We start from the raw sequence: 19,489 nt of genomic DNA, 5'->3' as shown, positions 1-19,489 counted from the left end.
CTTTATCTCTCTTTTTTTTTACTGCTTGGAGAATGCTTGGGTAGGATTTCTAAACACCTGGGTTGTTGTTTATAAACCGAACATAAAGAAAAGGTATGTAAAATGTAGCATGCTTGCAAACAGCAGGAATGCAAGTGGTAACATAGTAATTAAGTCACAGAAAAGTTAGAGAACGGGAAAGAGAGGTACTGAGACAGGCAGTAATGAAGGGAAGAAAGAGAGAGAGAGAGAGAGAGAGAGAGAGAGAGAGAGAGAGAGAGAGAGAGAGAGAGAGAGAGAGAGAGAGAGAGAGAGAGAGAGAGAGAGAGAGAGAGAGAGAGAGAGAGAGAGAGAGAGAGAGAGAGAGAGAGAGAGAGAGAGAGAGAGAGAGAAGGAGAGTGAAAGAGAGAGAGAGAGAGAGAGAGAGAGAGAGAGAGAGAGAGAGAGAGAAAGAGAGAAAGAGAGAAAGAGAGAGAGAGAAGGAGAGAGAGAAGGAGAGAGAGAAAGAGAGAGAGAGAAAGAGAGAGAGAGAGAGAGAAGGAGAGAGAGAGAGAGAGAGAGAGAGAGAAGGAGAGTGAAAGAGAGAGAGAGAGAGAGAGAGAAAGAGAGAGAGAGAGAGAGAGAAAGAGAGAGAAAGAGAGAAAGAGTGAGAGAGAAGGAGAGAGAAAGAGAGAGAGACAAAGATAGATAGAGAGAGACAAATAAAGAGAGAGAGAGAGAGAGAGAGAGAGAGAGATAGAGCGAGAGAGAAAGAGAGAGAGAGGAGAGAGAAAGAGAGAGAGAGAAGGAGAGAGAGAAAGAGAGAGAAAGAGTGAGAGAGAAAGAGAGAGAGAGAGAGAGAGAGAAAGAGAGAGAAAGAGAAAGAGTGAGAGAGGAGAGAGAAAGAGTGAGAGAGAAAGAGAGAGAGAGAGAGAGAGAGAGAGAGAGAGAGAGAGAGCGAGAGAGAGAGAGAGAGAGAGAGAGAGAGAGAGAGAGAGAGAGAGAGAGAGAGAGAGAGAGAGAGAGAAAGAGAGAGAAAGAGAGAAAGAGTGAGAGAGAAGGAGAGAGAAAAAGTGACAGACAAAGAGAGAGAGAGAGAGAGAGAGAGAGAGAAAGAGAGAGAGAGAGAGAGAGAGAGAAAGAGAGAGAGATAGATAGAGAGAGAGAGACAAATAAAGAGAGAGAGATAAAGATAGAGAGAGAGAGAAAGAGAGAGAGAGGAGAGAGTAAGAGAGAGAGAGAGAGAAGGAGAGAGAGAAAGAGAGAAAGAGAGAGAGAGGAGAGAGAGAAGGAGAGAGAGAAAGAGAGAGAGAGAGAAAGAGAGAGAGAGAGTAAAGAGAGAGCGAGAGTGAGAATAAGAGAGATCAGTATAGAGAGAATGATAGAGAAAGAGTGAGAGAAGAAGAAAAAGAAAGAAAGAAAAAGAGAAAGAAAGAAAGAAAGAAAGAAAGAAAGAAAGAAAGAAAGAAAGAAAGAAAGAAAGAAAGAAAGAAAGAAAGAAAAAAGAAAAAGAAAAAGTGTGATAGAGAAAGAAACAAAGAAAAAAAAAGAAAGAAGATAAAAGGGAGGGGGCGGTAAAATACAAGAGCATGGGGATATTTGAAGAGGTGTGTGCTATGGAGAAATAAGCAGAAGGAGAGCAGCCTGTCAGAATCTGTTCCTCCCCTTCCCTAATCAAGTTCTTACTCATAATGTAGACAAAACTCCCACCCTCTCATTCACTCACTCACTTCAGGCCAATCCGTCCTCGGTGTCTGTCTCTTTTATTACTCTCTCTCCTCTATTCTGAGACAGAAGTCAGAGCTGTTCTCACTGGCAGCTACAAGTACCCTCAGCACTTATTTGAATCAGAGAGAGAGAGAAACTGCAAAACCAAAACTTTTTCAGCAAAACTTTTTTTTTTTTGTTCTTATCCAGATATTTTTTAAAAAAGAAAAACAATTATTATTTTAAGGGATATCACCCCTCACAAAAAAAGAAGAAAATTAAAAAAAAAAAAAAGATAAAAGTCTTTCAGAGGGATTTTTTTTTTTAATTTGGTGTCAAGATGTCTGTGTATTCACTGAAAGGATTTTTATTAGTTGTTTGCTGGATTATAGTGAACAGTTCTCCAACTCCAGGATCTGAGGGACACAGTTCTGTCACTGAATGCTCATCATGTTCCATCTCTAGATTACAAAAGGATGTGCCAACTTCTCAAAATGACATGGTCGAGGCAGTAAAGAAGCACATATTGAATATGCTGCATTTAAGGGACAGACCAAACATCACACAGACAGTGCCCAAAGCAGCCCTTTTAAATGCCATTAAGAGACTGCATGTGGGAAAGGTTGGAGAAGATGGTCAGGTCCAAATGGACGATATTACAGCAATGAATGACATTTTGGAGCAAACGTCAGAAATCATCACTTTTGCAGAAGCAGGTTAGTGTTCTTACTAATTTAATAAATGAATAACATTAATTCTTTATTGACTCTGTCAGATACTTTTTTTTTTTTTTTTGGATGTTGGAAAGGGGAACATAATAATTCAGAGCAGTACTTGAATTACTAATAATAATGTAGTTAACCTTGGCTATAAGAATGCTTGTTTACACTTGCTAAATTCATGGTGAATGAGCTATCTCTGAGCAATCTTTTAGCTCAGAGTACAAGGGTGAGGGGGATGGGGCATTCAGCAAAACCCCAAAAAACAACAAAACTTTGCATGTCAGAATAAAGGGCTTATGCTATAGAAATATATGGCATCACTTGACTGGGGGAGTCAAAACAGAAAAAGGAAGAGATAAAGAAATAGGATGATTTAAAGTGATGTTATGACAGGTATGTTGCAGTGTCAGCTGAGGTATGTGCAAAAGTTACAAAATAAGGCACAAAAAAAAGAAGCTTTTTATATAACACTTTTTGGATGCAATTTAAAGAATGCTGTGCACTTGTAACTAAAGCAGTTTCCAGCTGCATTATAAAGCAAGCAGATGAAATTCCAATCTCAATGTGCACATGCAGCTCAATGCTAGCGGTTTTAGGTAATCTCAGCAGCAGTGTGATCATTAAACGTCCTCACAAAGACAAACTTCTCACCTCTCACTGGAAGCCGGAGTATAAACAATCCTTGTAGTTAGCCAACCTTTTGTGCAACTTTGAAAGGAGCTTTTAAAACTCATCTGAATTCCACCAGTACAGTTCAAAACTAATGAATACTCTTGACTCCACTCTCCACTTCCATTTAAAAGTAATAGATTTTACAGGCTGTGTTGAAAAAATGATTTTACTGCATAAAATGGTAAGTTATATCTTTCAGAGCTATTTCTAAGGGAAATAGCATTGTATCATGTAGCTGAGCCAGTTTGAAAGGAATGCAAGTGTTTAGTACATTTGCAAAGTATGTACAGGAACTCTAAGGCAATTCTGTATAAAGTGTGCTGCAGGAATATAAACAATTAACTTCACCCCTTGGCTTCCTCAGACTGCTACAAGGCATGATTAGACAATACAATGCAGCTCTTACTGGAGGACAAGGGGTTAAAGACAGCTCTCAGACTTTCCAGTCTTGAAAACCTGTTGACTCAGATGTTCTGTCTGTAGGAATAGCCTTGCAGAAGTCGTGTGGATGATTACAAAGCAGAGATTCCTGCTTTCTGTGTCCCTGTCACTGAGTGTGTGTTTTCAAGCTGTAGAGAGCTTGTGTTTAAGCTTAATCTATTGCTTATTCTTTAAAACACTTCTGGTAACACGTAAATGTCACAATGTAAAACTTCACTGATGACTCATTTTTAAAATCTCCTTCAATTCCCTCTTCTGAAACGCTTTGCAACCACACATTTAAGACAAATAGCTAATGCTTTGTAATGAATATGCAGATACACATGCTTACATTACCCAACTGCTGTGTTAATAATATGATCTCATTTGGCATGTTTTACAATCTCCTACACAAGATAAATATACATTGTATCCCTATGGCATCAATACACGAAAGCCAATATTTAAATGACCTGTTATTACAGAGAAATACATATGGCCAGATCAGTTTTAGTGACCTTTTTTTTTTCTTCTTTTTATCATATGCTCAATACAAATGGAGTATTCCTTAGTTTCCATTTAGTTCTTTAATTGGTGTTTATAATATTCTTATTATAATGTTGCAGTGCTTGAGTTAGTTGCTCCAGGCAAGGTATGTCCATTGGTGTGAAAGATTATCACCCTTACACACACATAACTTCCCAGGTCTGCTTCTCTGTTAACCCATGAGGGCTGTTACCCATCTAATATGTATAACTTTGGGCAATTGGTTACTAAGTCATTAAGCTGTAAAGTGTGATTTCCTTCTGCTAAAAGTTCCATTCCCTGTCAGCCACCTTCTTCAGTCATGTTACCTGATGAGACTTATTTATCAGCAAAGAATTTCAGAGCATAGGCTCAGACATTTTCTACAGTTCCTAAGTGTTTTGGAGATTGCTAAATTGTAGGAGTGAAGTTGGTAATATCAATTAAAAGCATGCTGTATAACTCCAGCACAGCTGGGCTATGATGTCAGTCACTTCTGCTCACACTGGACTAGTCTGCAACACCACACAACAGCTCTGTATATTACATGATCTAATTTGGTTGGCTCAGAGCAGTCAAAAGCATTCTTCAGAAGGGGTGGCTTCCTCACAAAAATGTATCCAATATAGGGGTGTACAGTGACAATAATAAAAAAAAAAAAAGAACTTTCTAAAGTCACTTCAGGACAGGTGAAATCACCAAGACTAATGGATATTCCACTAGACCGGGTTTTAAAAATTGAAAATCAATGTTGCAGTCAAGAGCTTAAGAGAATCATTTGCTGCTTCATTGGTACCCAACGAGGTAGCAAAAGATTTTCATCCCACAGTACTCTCGTGATTAGACTCTCTTTACAACGTGAGTTGAATTTGAACTGCTTTGAAGATACAGGTCGTTCAGGGTCTTTCCTTTTTTTTGAACATATTCTTGAATCAAACTGAATATAATCTTCTGCATAGCCTTGAAAATAAATGGTTTTGTCAAATAAAGCTCACATTCTTGTATAATGTAGAATATTAGTCACCTGCTAACAGTAAGTGCAACAAAATATAGTTATTCAAATTTAAATCCAACATATTAAATACACACAATACACTTTAATGTGTTCAAGCCCCTGTTAATAAAAGCTTAAACTTGTCAATGCCTAGTTTTTTGATGTCACTGATTCTGTATGTGAAAGATATATTTTCTATTTTGGAGTAAGAAAATGTTTCTTTAGAGAATACTGCAGTGACAAAATATTAATTAAATGTCATTTTGTTTGTGGATTGATTTTAGATGCTCTTTTTCACTTTTTGATTAAACATGGCCAAATTTCCTTGCTTAAAATATTCTAGTGCTTAAAATGTGAGTATTTCCTTGCTTAAAATATTCTAGTGCTTAAAATGTGAGTATTTCCTTGCTTAAAATATTCTAGTGCTTGAGTTTTTTTTATACATTAATTTAAAAACCACTAGAGGGCGCTGTCCACTGCAGTCTAAATTATACTGAATTCTCAACACTAATTTTTACTGTCATTGGATAACTGTCCTTTCCTGGAGTTAAATCAATAATCTAAAGAAACATTTCCATTTAGCTTCAGAGGAAAAGATAAATATTATATTACAGTTAAAATCATTTAACATAGGGTTGAATAGGACAAAAATAAACAATTCAAGTGAATACACAAACCACATAGCCCATTTGCACTATTAATTTGGTTAGTTAAATGGCAGTTATTTAAAATGCATTCAATTAGATTTTCTAGTACTCAAAAGATTTTTTGTTTTGGTCCTTTTTATTTTGTTGGATGATTGTTTTTTAACAAAAAAGGGAAATGTTGCCCAAGGGGTAATAATTTACAAAATTAGGCTTTAAGTGAGCAACTTGTATCATTGCCTTCACAAATGTTTGAGTTTAGCAGGTCACAGGAAAGATACAAGTCAAAGGAAATGTTCTCTTTTGATGGGAACATAGTGTGAAGTTTTTGTTTTTTTCAAGTTTTGGAAAGCCGCAAATAGTTTTCTTTCTTAGAACAAAAGGAAAGTTTATGGCCCATAAACATCTTGGACAGACTGGTAGTTAGGAAGTAAAACTCATTATCTTGTGCTGATGTTTTGGTCATTTATCAATATAAGTTGGTATAGGTAATAAATCTTAAGAAAATCTGTGTGTTTTTGTATTTGTGTGTGTACTGTGTGTATGTGTATATGTGCATGTATGCATTTGTGTATGTTTGTATGTATTTATATGTATTTGTGTTTTTACTGTGTATGTGAGTGTGTGTGTATATGTGCATGTATGTATTTGTGTATGCATGTATGTATTTATATGTATTTGTGTGTACTGTGTGTATGTGAGTGTGTGTGTGTATATGTGTATGTATGCATTTGTATATGTATTTGTATGTTTACTGTGTGTATGTGAGTGTGTGTGTATATGTGCATGTATGCATGTGTGTATGTATGTATGTATGTATGTATGTATGTATATGTATTTGTGTGTACTGTGTGTATGTGAGTGTGTGTGTGTATATGTGTATGTATGCATTTGTATATGTATTTGTGTGTTTACTGTGTGTATGTGAGTGTGTGTGTATATGTGCATGTATGCATTTGTGTATGTATGTATGTATGTATATGTACTTATGTGTATACTGTGTGTATATGTGCATGTATGCATTTGTTTATGTTTGTATGCATTTATATGTATTTGTGTTTTTACTGTGTATGTGAGTGTGTGTGTATATGTGCATGTATGCATTTGTGTATGTTTGTATGCATTTATATGTATTTGTGTTTTTACTGTGTATGTGAGTGTGTGTGTATATATATGCATGTATGTATTTGTGTATGTATTTATATGTATTTGTGTGTACTGTGTGTATGTGAGTGTGTGTGTATATGTGTATGTATGCATTTGAGTATGTATTTATATGCATTTGTGTGTTTACTGTGTTTATGTTAGTGTGTGTGTATATGTGCATGTATGCATTTGTGTATGTATGTATGTATGTATGTATATGTACTTAAGTGTGTACTGTGTGTATATGTGCATGTATGCATTTGTTTTTGTATGTTTGTATTATATGTATTTCTGTGTTATGGTATGTGTGTGTATATATGCATGTATGTGTGTATGCAAGTTTGTGTATGTATGTGTATTTATATGTGTCTATGTACTGTGTGTGTATGGGCATGTATGTGTTTGTATATGTATGTATTTATTTATATATATATATATATATATATATATATATATATATATATATATATATATATGTGTGTGTGTGTGTGTGTGTGTGTGTGTGTGTGTTTGTGTATGTGTATTTATATGTGTGTGTGTATATATGTACATGTATGTGTTTGTGTATGTATATATTTTTTTTATATATATGTGTGTGTATGTATGTATATTTATATGTGTGTGTGTATATGTGCATGTATATATTTATTTATATGTGTGTGTGTATGTATGTGTATTTATATGTGTGTGTGTATGTATGTGTATTTATATGTGCGTATATATGTATGTGTTTGTGCAGGTATGTATTTTTTAATATATGTGTGTATATGTATGTGTATTTATATGTGTGTGTGTATATGTGCATGTATATATTTATTGATATGTGTGTGTGTGTATATGTGCATGTATATATTTATTTATAGGTGTGTATGTATGTGTATTTATATGTGTGTGTATATGTGCATGTATGTGTTTGTGTATGTATATATACATATGCATGCATGCATGTGTGTTTGTATGTGTAAAGATAGCCTTTAATTTACACTAGGGTTGTGTTCCTGAAGGAATGGTCATAAAATAAAAACTGATTTAAATTGAACCCCAATATATAATGTAAGTCAATGGGAAGTGAAGGCGTTATGTTCCAGGCCCCTCTCAAAACTGACATAAGTACCATAATGCATTATATTTAAATATTTGAAATAAATGCTATGGATGCTACACAGCATGATATATAAAATATCCACACAATATAGTATGCATCACCAAACTAAGTCCTTTTAGATGTATTACATTTTCCCCCCTGCAATTTCAAGTTTACTCTCACTTTAAGGAAACAGAAAAAACTCTATTGTACTGTACCTGTACAGTAATGTATTCACTTGTAGTGTACAGGAAGCAAGTCTTCACTTCTTTCTTAGTCTCTTATTTCTATAAGAAGGCTCTGGAATTAAAGGGACAGCAGGAGATGAGCATAAAATGTTAATGCAGCAATCCAAGCCTTGCATTTGGCCGAACGCAGTTGAGCATGAGCTCAGTAGGGTGCGCTGACATCACACGTAACGTAGCACATCACATGTTTGCTGTCCAAAACAGTGCTTCAGACTCCAGAGCAATGCTGGTAAGTGCTGATAAGGGAAGTAAGTACTGATAAAGGGGGCAGAGGCACTCATAAAAGTAATTTTGGCAAAATATAAGCATTTACTTTTTCACACGCACTGTCTACTCGGTAGTGGTCTTGTGAATACCTGACACCAGTGCTATTGGGAAACGCAAATTGAACCGTTGTAAACCGAGGGCTACCTGTATTTATATGTGTGTGTTTATACATGGGTATGTGTGCCTGTGTATGTGCGTGTTTGTGTATTTGTATTTATGTGTGTGTGTATGTGTTTATGTATGTGCGTATGTCTGTCTGTTTGTTTGTCTGTTTGTATTTATGTGTGTGTAGTATGTGTGTGGCAGAGAGAGGAAAGAGATTGAATAGATACATTTACAACTTTTTTTTTTATAACAAGCACAATTTATTTGCCTATAACAGAAAACATGGACAGACTTCCCAACCATAGCAGTAATATTTACACCTAGAAAAAGCTCCCACGAGTTTACAAATATTGTCTCATCAAAATAAGAGTCAGATACTACATCCTTAATAAATGTAAACTACTAGTGCTTCCAAAAGTCTACTATTCACCAGCAGCAAAGAAAAATGAATTGAAGTACAAATATCCTCACCTCTTGTAAACAACATTATACAAGTTGTAAAAGTTAACTATCCCAATAGCTGAAAATAAACAGTATATACTTAATACTATTTACAGTCTCTCTACTGTACACATACTGCTGCAAAACGTGACAACACCTAGCAGGAATGAGCAATCTTCAGACATAGTTTGTATTTTTATAAGAGAGCTGTTATGCATATTGAAAAGGTAACCAAGTGTCATGCTAAGATTATTTTTTAATTCTATACAGAAGGGAGGCTAATAATTTAACAACCACTGCGTATATGTGATGCCAGTTTTACAACAGAGTTTTCTTACATGGATTCGGTAAACACAGCTTTATTTTAAATTGCTGCTATTATACACACTGAGCTTTGGAAATACTGTTTCTATTGAGCGTAAACTGTTTCAGGAGACCTTGGCTAGGATTATATGACTGTTTGCACCTCATGCACAAAGTGGACTTCTCACCTTATGAAATGCCTGCCCTTGAGTTTAAATGTCAAAATCACAATGTGCTTACTAACAGAATCTGCCTAATCCTAAAATACACAACAGGGCCGCCACTAAAAAAGGGTCTTTTAGATCCTTGGCTTTGCCAAAGAAGGCTGTAATGAATGTTCAGGCCTATTTGGTGGCTAAAGGGTTAAGAGAAACACAGTTTGTTTCTTTATAGTATTGCAAGCATATTTTTAATGTTTGTATTGAGCTTGTCACTCATTCTCCTCTCTATCCCCTCAGGATGAGAAGGTTTGTTTACAAATGTGCGTGCCTGAATAGTCACTCAGGTTTTACCAGCTCATTTATATGAATTTATTTTGCAGACATATCTGTTGGGGTATAGTATATGCCTTGTGCACCCTCTTTCATGAGGCGATGAAATCATGGGATGCAGATTTATTTTTATGATGTCATAGCGACCAATTTTGCAAGCGTGAAGTATGCAAAACAAGCGTTCATTACCACATTTTAGTATTTATTATTTAATCAAAGTAGTGATGATATTGAATGTAAAAATAAACTATCTACTATATAACTTTATGTAAACTTTGATCTGCCACACAGCCACAAGTTTTATAATATAGCCTTTTTTTATAAGGCCCAGTGTATGTGATATGAAATAAAAAAAAAAAACAATTAAATTGTTATTATAAATATTAATTTTATTTAAGATTGATGGAATTCATTTGGGGGAAAAATGAATTTATATCAATGCTTTATGTACCAGCTAATGTTAATTTTGCGTGAAGAATTAGTTATGAAAATTATGAATAGTTTCTGCATTATACAACAACTAGTTAAACTAATTGTAATAGAGAATACAATAAAGTTTAAAAGAAAAAGCAGTTTCACAATTATTTGAGTAAAGGTTAACTCTGCTGAATCAGAGATTATCTAAATGTTAAAAACGTTCCATATCATTCATACTTATAATATTTATTGGAGTCAACTAGGAACATACACACATACAGTAGCATAGGCTATGAGTTAAAAACACTTAAACTCAATGGATTGCAGATAGCTACCAATTTTAGAGAGAATAATTGGTAATTATACAGTCCTCTGTCAAGCAAATATTATAGTAAACTAAGCCCTTACAATACGAGGGCTGTATTAATGTTTAATCTATTATGAGTAAAGACTAGAGGCTGTATTATTTACCCACTATGATTTCTAATATATCATTATTGACACAAGAGTAAGCTGATTAAAAACGAACAGAGAGAAAGAGCTGATCTTGTCGGGACCCCTGACGTGCGTTTCACGAATGCTTCCTCTCACGAACGCCTTCCCTCCGAGGAAGCATTCGTGAAACGCACGTCAGGGGTCCGACAGGAGCAGCTCTGTCTCTCCTGTTCAGTTTTTTTAATCAGCTTACTCTTGTGGTCAATAATGATATATTAGAAATCATAGTGGTAAATAATACAGCCTCTAGTCTTTACTCATAATAGATTAAACATTAATACAGCCCTCGTATTGTAAGGGCTCTAGTTTACTATAATATTTGCTTGACAGAGGACTTTATAATACCAATTATTCTCTCTAAAATTGGATAGCTATCTGCAATCCATTGAGTTTAAGTGTTTTTAACTCATAGCCTATGCTACTGTATGTGTGTATGTTCCTAGTTGACTCAATAAATATTATAAGTATGAATGATATGGAACGTTTTTAACATCTTAGATAATCTCTGATTCAGCAGAATTAACCTTTACTCAAATAATTGTAAAACTGCTTTTTCTTTGTTAAACTTTATTGTATTATCTATTACAATTAGTTTAACTAGTTGTTGTATAATGCAGAAACTATTCATAATTTTCATAACTATATTCATCAAGCAAAATTAACATTAGCTGGTACATAAAGCATTCTCTATTACAATTAGTTTAACTGTTGTTGTATGTTGCTCACAGTCAGTAATCACAACAGGTATTGTCTCCAAGAATTCTTGAAATTAATACATTAGGTTTATAATCTAATATATGAGATATAGATATACCTGGTACTTTATCTAACTCTGCTATCCCCCCTAACAAATTTAATTCTATAGTTTCTGCATTAATTGAAATTACTACATAAATACTTTGTAGTAAACTAATTTAAGGCTTAGTAATTTAACTAAGTAAATAATTATAGCTTTATAACACTGTTATGAGATCTGAGCAGACTTATTAATGATATATTTACCAAAGAGCGTATATAATTCATAAAACTGCAATTTACAGTCATATTTGCAATGTATTGGCACAAATTTGAGGATATCCACAAACAAAGGTGCGTAACTGCACGTCAGTTTATTGCTAATGTAATAGCAAGCTAAAGTATGCGCAGAATTAGAAAACTGCAAACAGCAGAAAAAGGCATTAAAGGGATTAGAAAAGACAAAATTGAATGTGCATGAATGAATCTCAATTTGAAATAGAAGCATTTTTTTTAATATACTTCAATTAGAAAAATGCTTCTCTATAAAAGTTATTATTGTGTTTCAGCAGCATACGTAGATATCCTGTGAGGGCCCGTGCACCAGTATTTCAAACACCATGCTTGCTCAGAGAAGGTGGCGTTGGAGTTTATTACTTCTGAAGACTCTAATTGTGTCATGCAAGCTGCTACTGACCCTCTGAGAAGGTGTGGTGTCTGAATACTGGTGCACGGCGCTCACAGAATATGTGCATATTTTTTGACCATTCTTTCCCTTTAAAAAAAACATAAAACTTCAAAAAAGAAAACACTTTAATCTGTTATAGCATTATATTCTTGCATGATGACTTGCATATAGGATTGACTATGCAAAAGGATTAAATGCATAGATAAAGTCATCTCTAAAGCATCAATGTACTGCTGGAAGCTAGTTAAACACATTTGGTGAGTGTTTAGCCACCCAATCGGCTGCTTGTTTTCAGTAGTGCACCCTAGGTATGCTCTTTCCACATAGGATACCAAGAAACGAAGTAATTTTGATAACAGAAGGAAATTAAAAAGTCTTTAAAAAATCTCATTCTCTTTCTGAACCCTTCAAAGTTTAATTAATACTTTCATGTCACTTTAATGCAAGGTAATGTGAATATGCTTTCAAAAGCATCAAAGGGACACACTATTTGACATGTAAACAGTAGCAGTGATTGGAAAGGCTTAAAGGTTATTAGACTAAAAAACCAATCCATTAAATTGTTTAGATCTGTTTAAATCTGAATCTAAATGTCTATTTAGACAGTTGAGAAAAACACTTTCTTTAAAGGGACACTGAACCCAATTTTTTTCTTGCGTGATTCAGATAGAACATGCAATTTTAAGCAAATTTCTTAATTTACTCCTTTGATCAATTCTTCTTGTTTCTCTTGCTATCTTTATTTGAAAAAGAAGGCATCTAAGCTTTTTTTATTAGTTCAGAACTCTGGACAGCACCTTTTTTATTGGTGGATGAATTTATCCACCCATCAGCAAGAACAAACCGGTTGTTCACCAAAAATGGGCGGCATCTTAAACTTACATTCTTGCATTTCAATAAAAGATACCAAGAGAATGAGAAAATATGATAACAGGAGTAAATTAGAAAGTTGATTAAAATGTCATGCTCTATCTGAATCATGATAGAAAAAAATTGGGTTCAGTATCCCTTTAATGACTTTAAAGGGGCATGAAACCCCAAAAAATTTCTTTCATGATTTAGGTAGAACATACAATTTTAAACAACTTTCCAGTCTTATTTCTATTATCAAATTTATTTAATTCTCTTGGTATGCTTTGTTGAAGGAGCAGCAATGCACTACTTGTTTCCTAGACTGAACACCTGGGTGAGTCAATGACAATCGGTACTATATATGCAGCCACCAATCAGCACTAGAAACCTAGGTTCTTTGTTGCCTCCTTAACTTTCCTAGATAAACCTTTCAGCAAAGGAAAACAAGAACAAAGGATAGCAGGAAACAAATTAATAATAAATATAGCTGCAAGCAGCGATAGGGGTGGCCATGCGCATCACTTTTGCAAAGCATACAAGAACTGCAAAGTCACAATATATAGCTACACAGCAAATTTCACAGCTTTAACATAAGCAGTTGCAAAGAAATCACATTTTTGAAATTTCACGTAAACCAACATGGCTGCCATAGCCTGTGACCAATTCTCTTTCAAACATGAACAAATGTGACACTAGGTCACAATATAAGGTTATACAGCTGTTTCACAGTTCTAAAATAAGCAGGTTGCAAAGAAAATAGATTTGTTAAATTTTCGCAAAAAACGAAATGGCTGCCAGATCACATGATATACAGCCTCCATAATATGCACAATAATTCTCACCATATATGTCAATAATAATGGCAAAAATAAAGCATTTTTGTATAACACGGTATTTGTTTTATTATTAATCTAAAAAATATCGTTAAGCGTTTTTGAACAATTCAAAATGGCTGCCAAACCACATGACCTACTCAACTTCTCTTGAACAAATCTGAATGTTAGTCATACGATAACTCTGTAAACAAAATTTCAAGTCTGTGCCCATAAGCGGTTTCGGAGAAGAAGATTTTTATAGTTTTTAAAAATAGGCATACGAAACAAAATGGCCGCCAAGCTATGCATTGTATGGCTTTCAAATTGCACTACTAATGCCTCACTATAGACCTCTACAATTTGCAGGTTTTATGAAAATTTGCAAAATGTTTTATTTCACGAAGGCGCATGCGCAGTGCGAATGTTTACTGCAATATTGCCTTTAGGGGTCATGACTATTGCGTACTCATGTGTCTGCTACACCTGTAATATAGTTAAATAGTATAATACATAATGCATAAAGTGCAAATTTACGCAATTAAACAGCGATAAAAGGCCAAATGGCTCGTAGCAGCCATGTTGATTATGGAAAATTTGCAGTTTGAACAAACTTGGTAGAGGACCTTGCAAGGAGCACATGTGCAAAATTGCGCTTCATTGCCACTTAGCGGTCTGCAGAGAAGAAGATGTTTAAAGATTTTGCCACAATTCAAAATGGCAGCTAGGTCATGTGACTAAATCACTTCTCTTGAACAAACTTTATTCTAGGTCAGTACAGCAGTACACACAGCAAGTTTTACATGCCTGTAACATAAGCGGTTCTGGAGAAGAAGATTTTCAAGCGGTTGTCGAAATTTGTCGCAAAAAGCAATATGGCTGCTAGATCACATGACCGATGAGATTTATTTTGCATAGGATTATGCACAGCATAGATCTTTAGAATAGTGCCAAGTTTCATGAGTTTTAGAGTTATGCTGTTGTTTTTATAAGCAATTTGAATAAGTGGCGGAATAATTAATAATAATAATAATAATAATAAAAAAAATAATAACTAATATATCTGACAATAACAATAGGTTGTCCTGCAACTTCGTTGCATGGCCACACCTAATAAATGTAAATTGAAAGTTGCTAAAAATTGTATTCTCTATCTAAATCACAAAAGAAACCATTTTAGAATTTACGTCAGTTTAACTAGAAATAGAAAATACAACTCATGTTTTTGTGTACAACAACGCACAGATTTATGATGAAGCACAATTCCTAGCTTTTTAATTGTATAGCTTTTCTGCCCGCTTGTCCTGTATTTTTCTACATGTGACCGTATGTCAGCAAGTGCCAAGGAACATGCTCTGTAATTGATGGTTTAATTAATTAAATTATAGTTCAGTGATAAAGATTACTGACTATTATAGTGCTACACTATCATTATTGTGATAATGATAAACATGCTGAATGATACACCCTGGCACATGATAAACAAACACAAGATACATAATGAACACACTAAACAGTACTCACCACTACCTGGATTTTAATAAGTGCTCTAAACCTGTGCAAGATAATATATCTATCCCTCTGGCCAAGTGATATAACTGAGTACATGTACTGCTAAGGAAGTATAAATCATATATTATGAAATGCCATCTACTTCAGTTTGTAGTACCAGATTTCATATGACTTGGACCAAACATAGTACCAGAATATATATCTTTTCTCTAAACTAAGTATTTCCTGAGGGATATATAATTGCATTGTCTTTGTAGGGTTGTGTATAACCATTTGTAGCATGTGTAATTTGTAGTGCAAATGATATAGGGATGGAGATATCGCTGCACATTAGCTGAAAGATAGACCATTCTTAGGTTTTCCAGATACAAACTATACACTAAATTAAGCAGCCACAAAAAGAAAAAAATGCTATACATTTTAACATTAAATATCACTAGAACCTAGCTGAACATCTGTGAACCAATGAGAAGGGGCATATGTGCATAACCACAAATCACCAGCTAGCTCTCAACAATGCATTTCAGCTCCTTAACCTAGCTAGTTTGGTTTTTTAACAAAAAATAAAGTAAATTTAATAAAATAAGTGAATTAAAAAGTCTCTTAAAATTGCATGATCAGTCTGAACCATGGAGGTTTAAAGATTTATAGCCCAAAAGGAATATAAACAAAATGTAACATGGCTCTTTTGGGCTATACTTCTCTAAGATTATTTTCTCTGACACATTATTATATCAAACTACTCTTAAGCTTACAAATGCTCCTGTAATTCAAATAGTTTTCAATTGCCTATCATAAAAAAAATATCAAGGGACGTAATGCCATATCATAAAATATAGTAAGCTACATAAGATATCCATAAACATTTACAACCTATCAATAGAATAGCTATTTATGTTACACAGTTATTATCAGCATTTGGCATAATGCATTAAAAAAAGGAAAATAGGCCTCTACAGGAACAAAATACAAGCCTATAAAATTCTTCTCACCAAGCCAACACCTCATATACTTATGTAACTTTGTTAAAAAAAAAAAAAAGTGTGAAACTTTCCAACAATTTCAGATATATTTGCATTGTAATAAACCTATTTCAGCCCCTTTTAAAATTGTCGCCTTTTTCCAATATAAGCTTTGCTAGTTTGAATAAGACAAGCTTCATTTGCTGATGATCAAATAAACCCAGCAGAACTGAGCATTACTCATTTCTGCTTCAGCAAGATCATGAAGTTTTGTATCAGAGGACTCCCCCTCACCATGATGTTCACGATCAGCTTGGTTATGCAAACAAGTATATTGCACAGGAGTAAAACATCCCAAAAATTATGCTGTTCTGTGACTTGAGATCATTCCACAGCACATTTACCATCTCTGTATCTGTACTATAATTATCATGCACACAGCATGTTAAATTAGGAACATAACTGTGAAATAACATTTTATACAATGACAGGGCTTCACTCAAGCCTACAAATGTAATAAAATGCATAAAAACAATTTAAAGGGATTTCTTTTTTTAATTTATATATCAGCAATTATTTACTAGATTGCAAAATATCTGCATGCAAAGTTAAATATTTCAAAACCTTTAATATTTTCAATTTGTTAGAAAAATATGTATTGTTTTTGCAACCCTGGTACTACTTTTGCTGGGGAATATTAGGGGCAGATACAAACAAGATCCTGTACATATCAACAATCACAATGTAGTATGAAGGAGTACTAGGGATCGACATTCCACTGAATACACTTTAATAACTCTGGAGGAGGTGAAAACACTACAAATTTCGTACTTAATTACAGGAAAGCATGCAAAAATAAATAATAAATGTGCTGGATTACGAGTAGCGCTTTATTTATAGCTCTACTTATAGCTCCCATTCGTGCATTAACTCTGCTAGACAGAGGCTTTTTCAATGCGTTGGGTATTGTGCGTATTACAAGTGGATGTAAAAAGTTTTTGCACAAACGCTAACACGATGTGCGCGAAAAGCCAAAACTTTGAATATCATGGACCACATTAACGTATTCACCCATAGACATCAAAGGAGTGCAAAAAGTGGAAAAAAAATCTAACACCTTACTCGCGCACAAAACTGATTGTGTGTTAAATCTCAATTACCTGCCTAGTAAACGCATTTACTTTCAACCTATAATCGCGCCCCCTACTACCAACGAGCACAAAGAGCCGCAATAAACCCCTTTTTTGTTTGGGCGCAACAGTTAGCAATCCACTTGTAATAAAGCCCTCTATGGGGAATTTAAATTTAAATTTGCGTTAAGTCTTTATTCTAGGCATACTATTTAATATAGTGGTATTCTTTATGATTCAGCTCACAATACTTTGAGTAAAAGACACCTGCTATATATGAATTTGAATGGCACAGTATCTATCCACTGAATTTCAACTGGAGCAATATTATGCGCAATAAGAAACATTACATTTGGCATTTTGTTCAGGACCAAATGGTTATTATAAACATTGGTTCTATTTTTATGCTATACAGAATATTAAACGTTTTAGGAGGGGTATATGTATTGTAGTTCCCAGACAGCTTGTCTGCATCTATTAGTGAAGAAGATACTTTATGAGTGCTGTGGAGAATTATGAATGGGTTCTTTGTTTTTGTTTTTTTAAATTATTCTTTTTGTATTATTGTCTTATTTTCCAAAACATCCTAACATGTTACCTTAAAGGGACATACAACTAATTTTACAACAAAAAGCTTGATCACATATAGAGAATTTATTTTTTGCTACCCTTTTCTGTAATTTAAAATTGAAGACTGTAGTTTCTAAACAGATAGGTGGATGGAAATTCAGAACATTGACCATCTTACATGCTGGACAGTGATTGCTTGATTAATGCAGGAGCTAATTTATATATTGTTTCTAATTGGTCACAGCAAAGCAGATATGATAAAAAGCACTTGAGACTTTTTAAAGGGTATGTACCAGGACCTGCAATGCAAATTTAGCTAACAAAATGAGAATTTTAAATCATTTAAAAACATTTATACTGGTATTAAGATTTTTTTCTTTTTTTAACAATGCAGAGATGCATTTCCTGAAGCATATATATTTTTAAAAAAATTATGCCCATTTAAACAACTAGATTTTAAACTAAAGACCCAAGCTGCCAGATTTATGACAAACAATGTCATATGTCATATATATTTGTTTTCAGGATCTCCATATTAGTGTGTATTACTTTTTAGTTTGCCGTATTACCTTAATAGTGTGTATCAATTTTTAATCTGAAGTGGACACACTAAGTGGACTAAGTGGACAGTTTAATTGTCTAACGGATAGATAACACCTTTACTACCCATTACCCTGCTTTGTACAACCAACATTGTTATATTAATATAATTTATAACCTTTAAACTTAAAGGGACACTGTACCCAAATTTTTTCTTTCGTGAGTCAGATGAGCATGAAATTTTAAGCAACTTTCTAATTTACTCCTATTATCATATTTTCTTCGTTCTCTTGCTTATATTATTTGAAAAATAAGGCATCTAAGCTTTTTTTTGGTTTCAGTACTCTGGACCAGCACTTTTTTATTGGTGGATGAATTTATCCCACCAATCAGCAAGGACAACCAGGTTGTTCACCAAAAATGGGCGGCATCTAAACTTACATTCTTGCATTTCAAATAAAGATACCAAGAGAATGAAGAAAAATTTGATATTAGGATGTAAATTAGAAAGATGCTTAAAATTTCATGCTCAATCAGAATCAGGAAAGACACTTTTTTGGGTACAGTGTCCCCTTTAAACATTTCTGACTGTTTCTAAGCCTCTGCAGGCTGCACTCTATTCTCAATTAATTTGATCATCTTTTGACAGCAGACAATGCTAGTTATGCGTGCCATATAGATACCATTGTGCTCAATCCCGAGGAGTTATTTATGAAGCAACACGTTATTGACTGAAATGCAATTTTAGCACTGAGATAAGGGGAAGATGCTTAGATATAAGGTAATCACAAAGGTAAAATGTATATTAAAATAGCAGTGCTGGTTATGCAAAAACTGGGAAATGGGTAATAAAGGGATTATCTATCTTTTTAAAGAATAACAATTTTTTGATAGACTGTCCCTTTAAGCTGAGTTTAGTGGTGGATAAAGGAGATTCAGACAAAATATATTATAATAATCTATAACATTTCTGTAATCTGAAATTTGAACAGGAGTGATCTTTATAAGTCACTTAATTACTATTTCAGTGATCTGACTCTAGAGATTAT

At 34.1% G+C, this 19,489-nt stretch overlaps 1 protein-coding gene across 1 annotated transcript in view; it reads left to right on the top strand.

Annotated features, from left to right (window-relative positions):
- The first annotated feature begins 1,696 nt into the window (after positions 1 to 1,696).
- Positions 1,697 to 19,489, top strand: part of INHBA (inhibin subunit beta A) — a 19,463-nt gene continuing 1,670 nt past the window's right edge. Inside the window, 1 exon segment of the mRNA XM_053713076.1 lies at positions 1,697 to 2,381. Within this exon segment, the coding sequence (XP_053569051.1) occupies positions 2,006 to 2,381 (376 nt within the window). The 5' untranslated portion in view covers positions 1,697 to 2,005.

Source organism: Bombina bombina, chromosome 5 (genome assembly GCF_027579735.1).
Source record: "Bombina bombina isolate aBomBom1 chromosome 5, aBomBom1.pri, whole genome shotgun sequence".
In the NCBI taxonomy this organism is placed as follows: Eukaryota; Metazoa; Chordata; class Amphibia; order Anura; family Bombinatoridae; genus Bombina; species Bombina bombina.
Note: the sequence above shows the minus strand (reverse complement) of the source record. Positions and strands in the feature narration are given on the sequence as shown.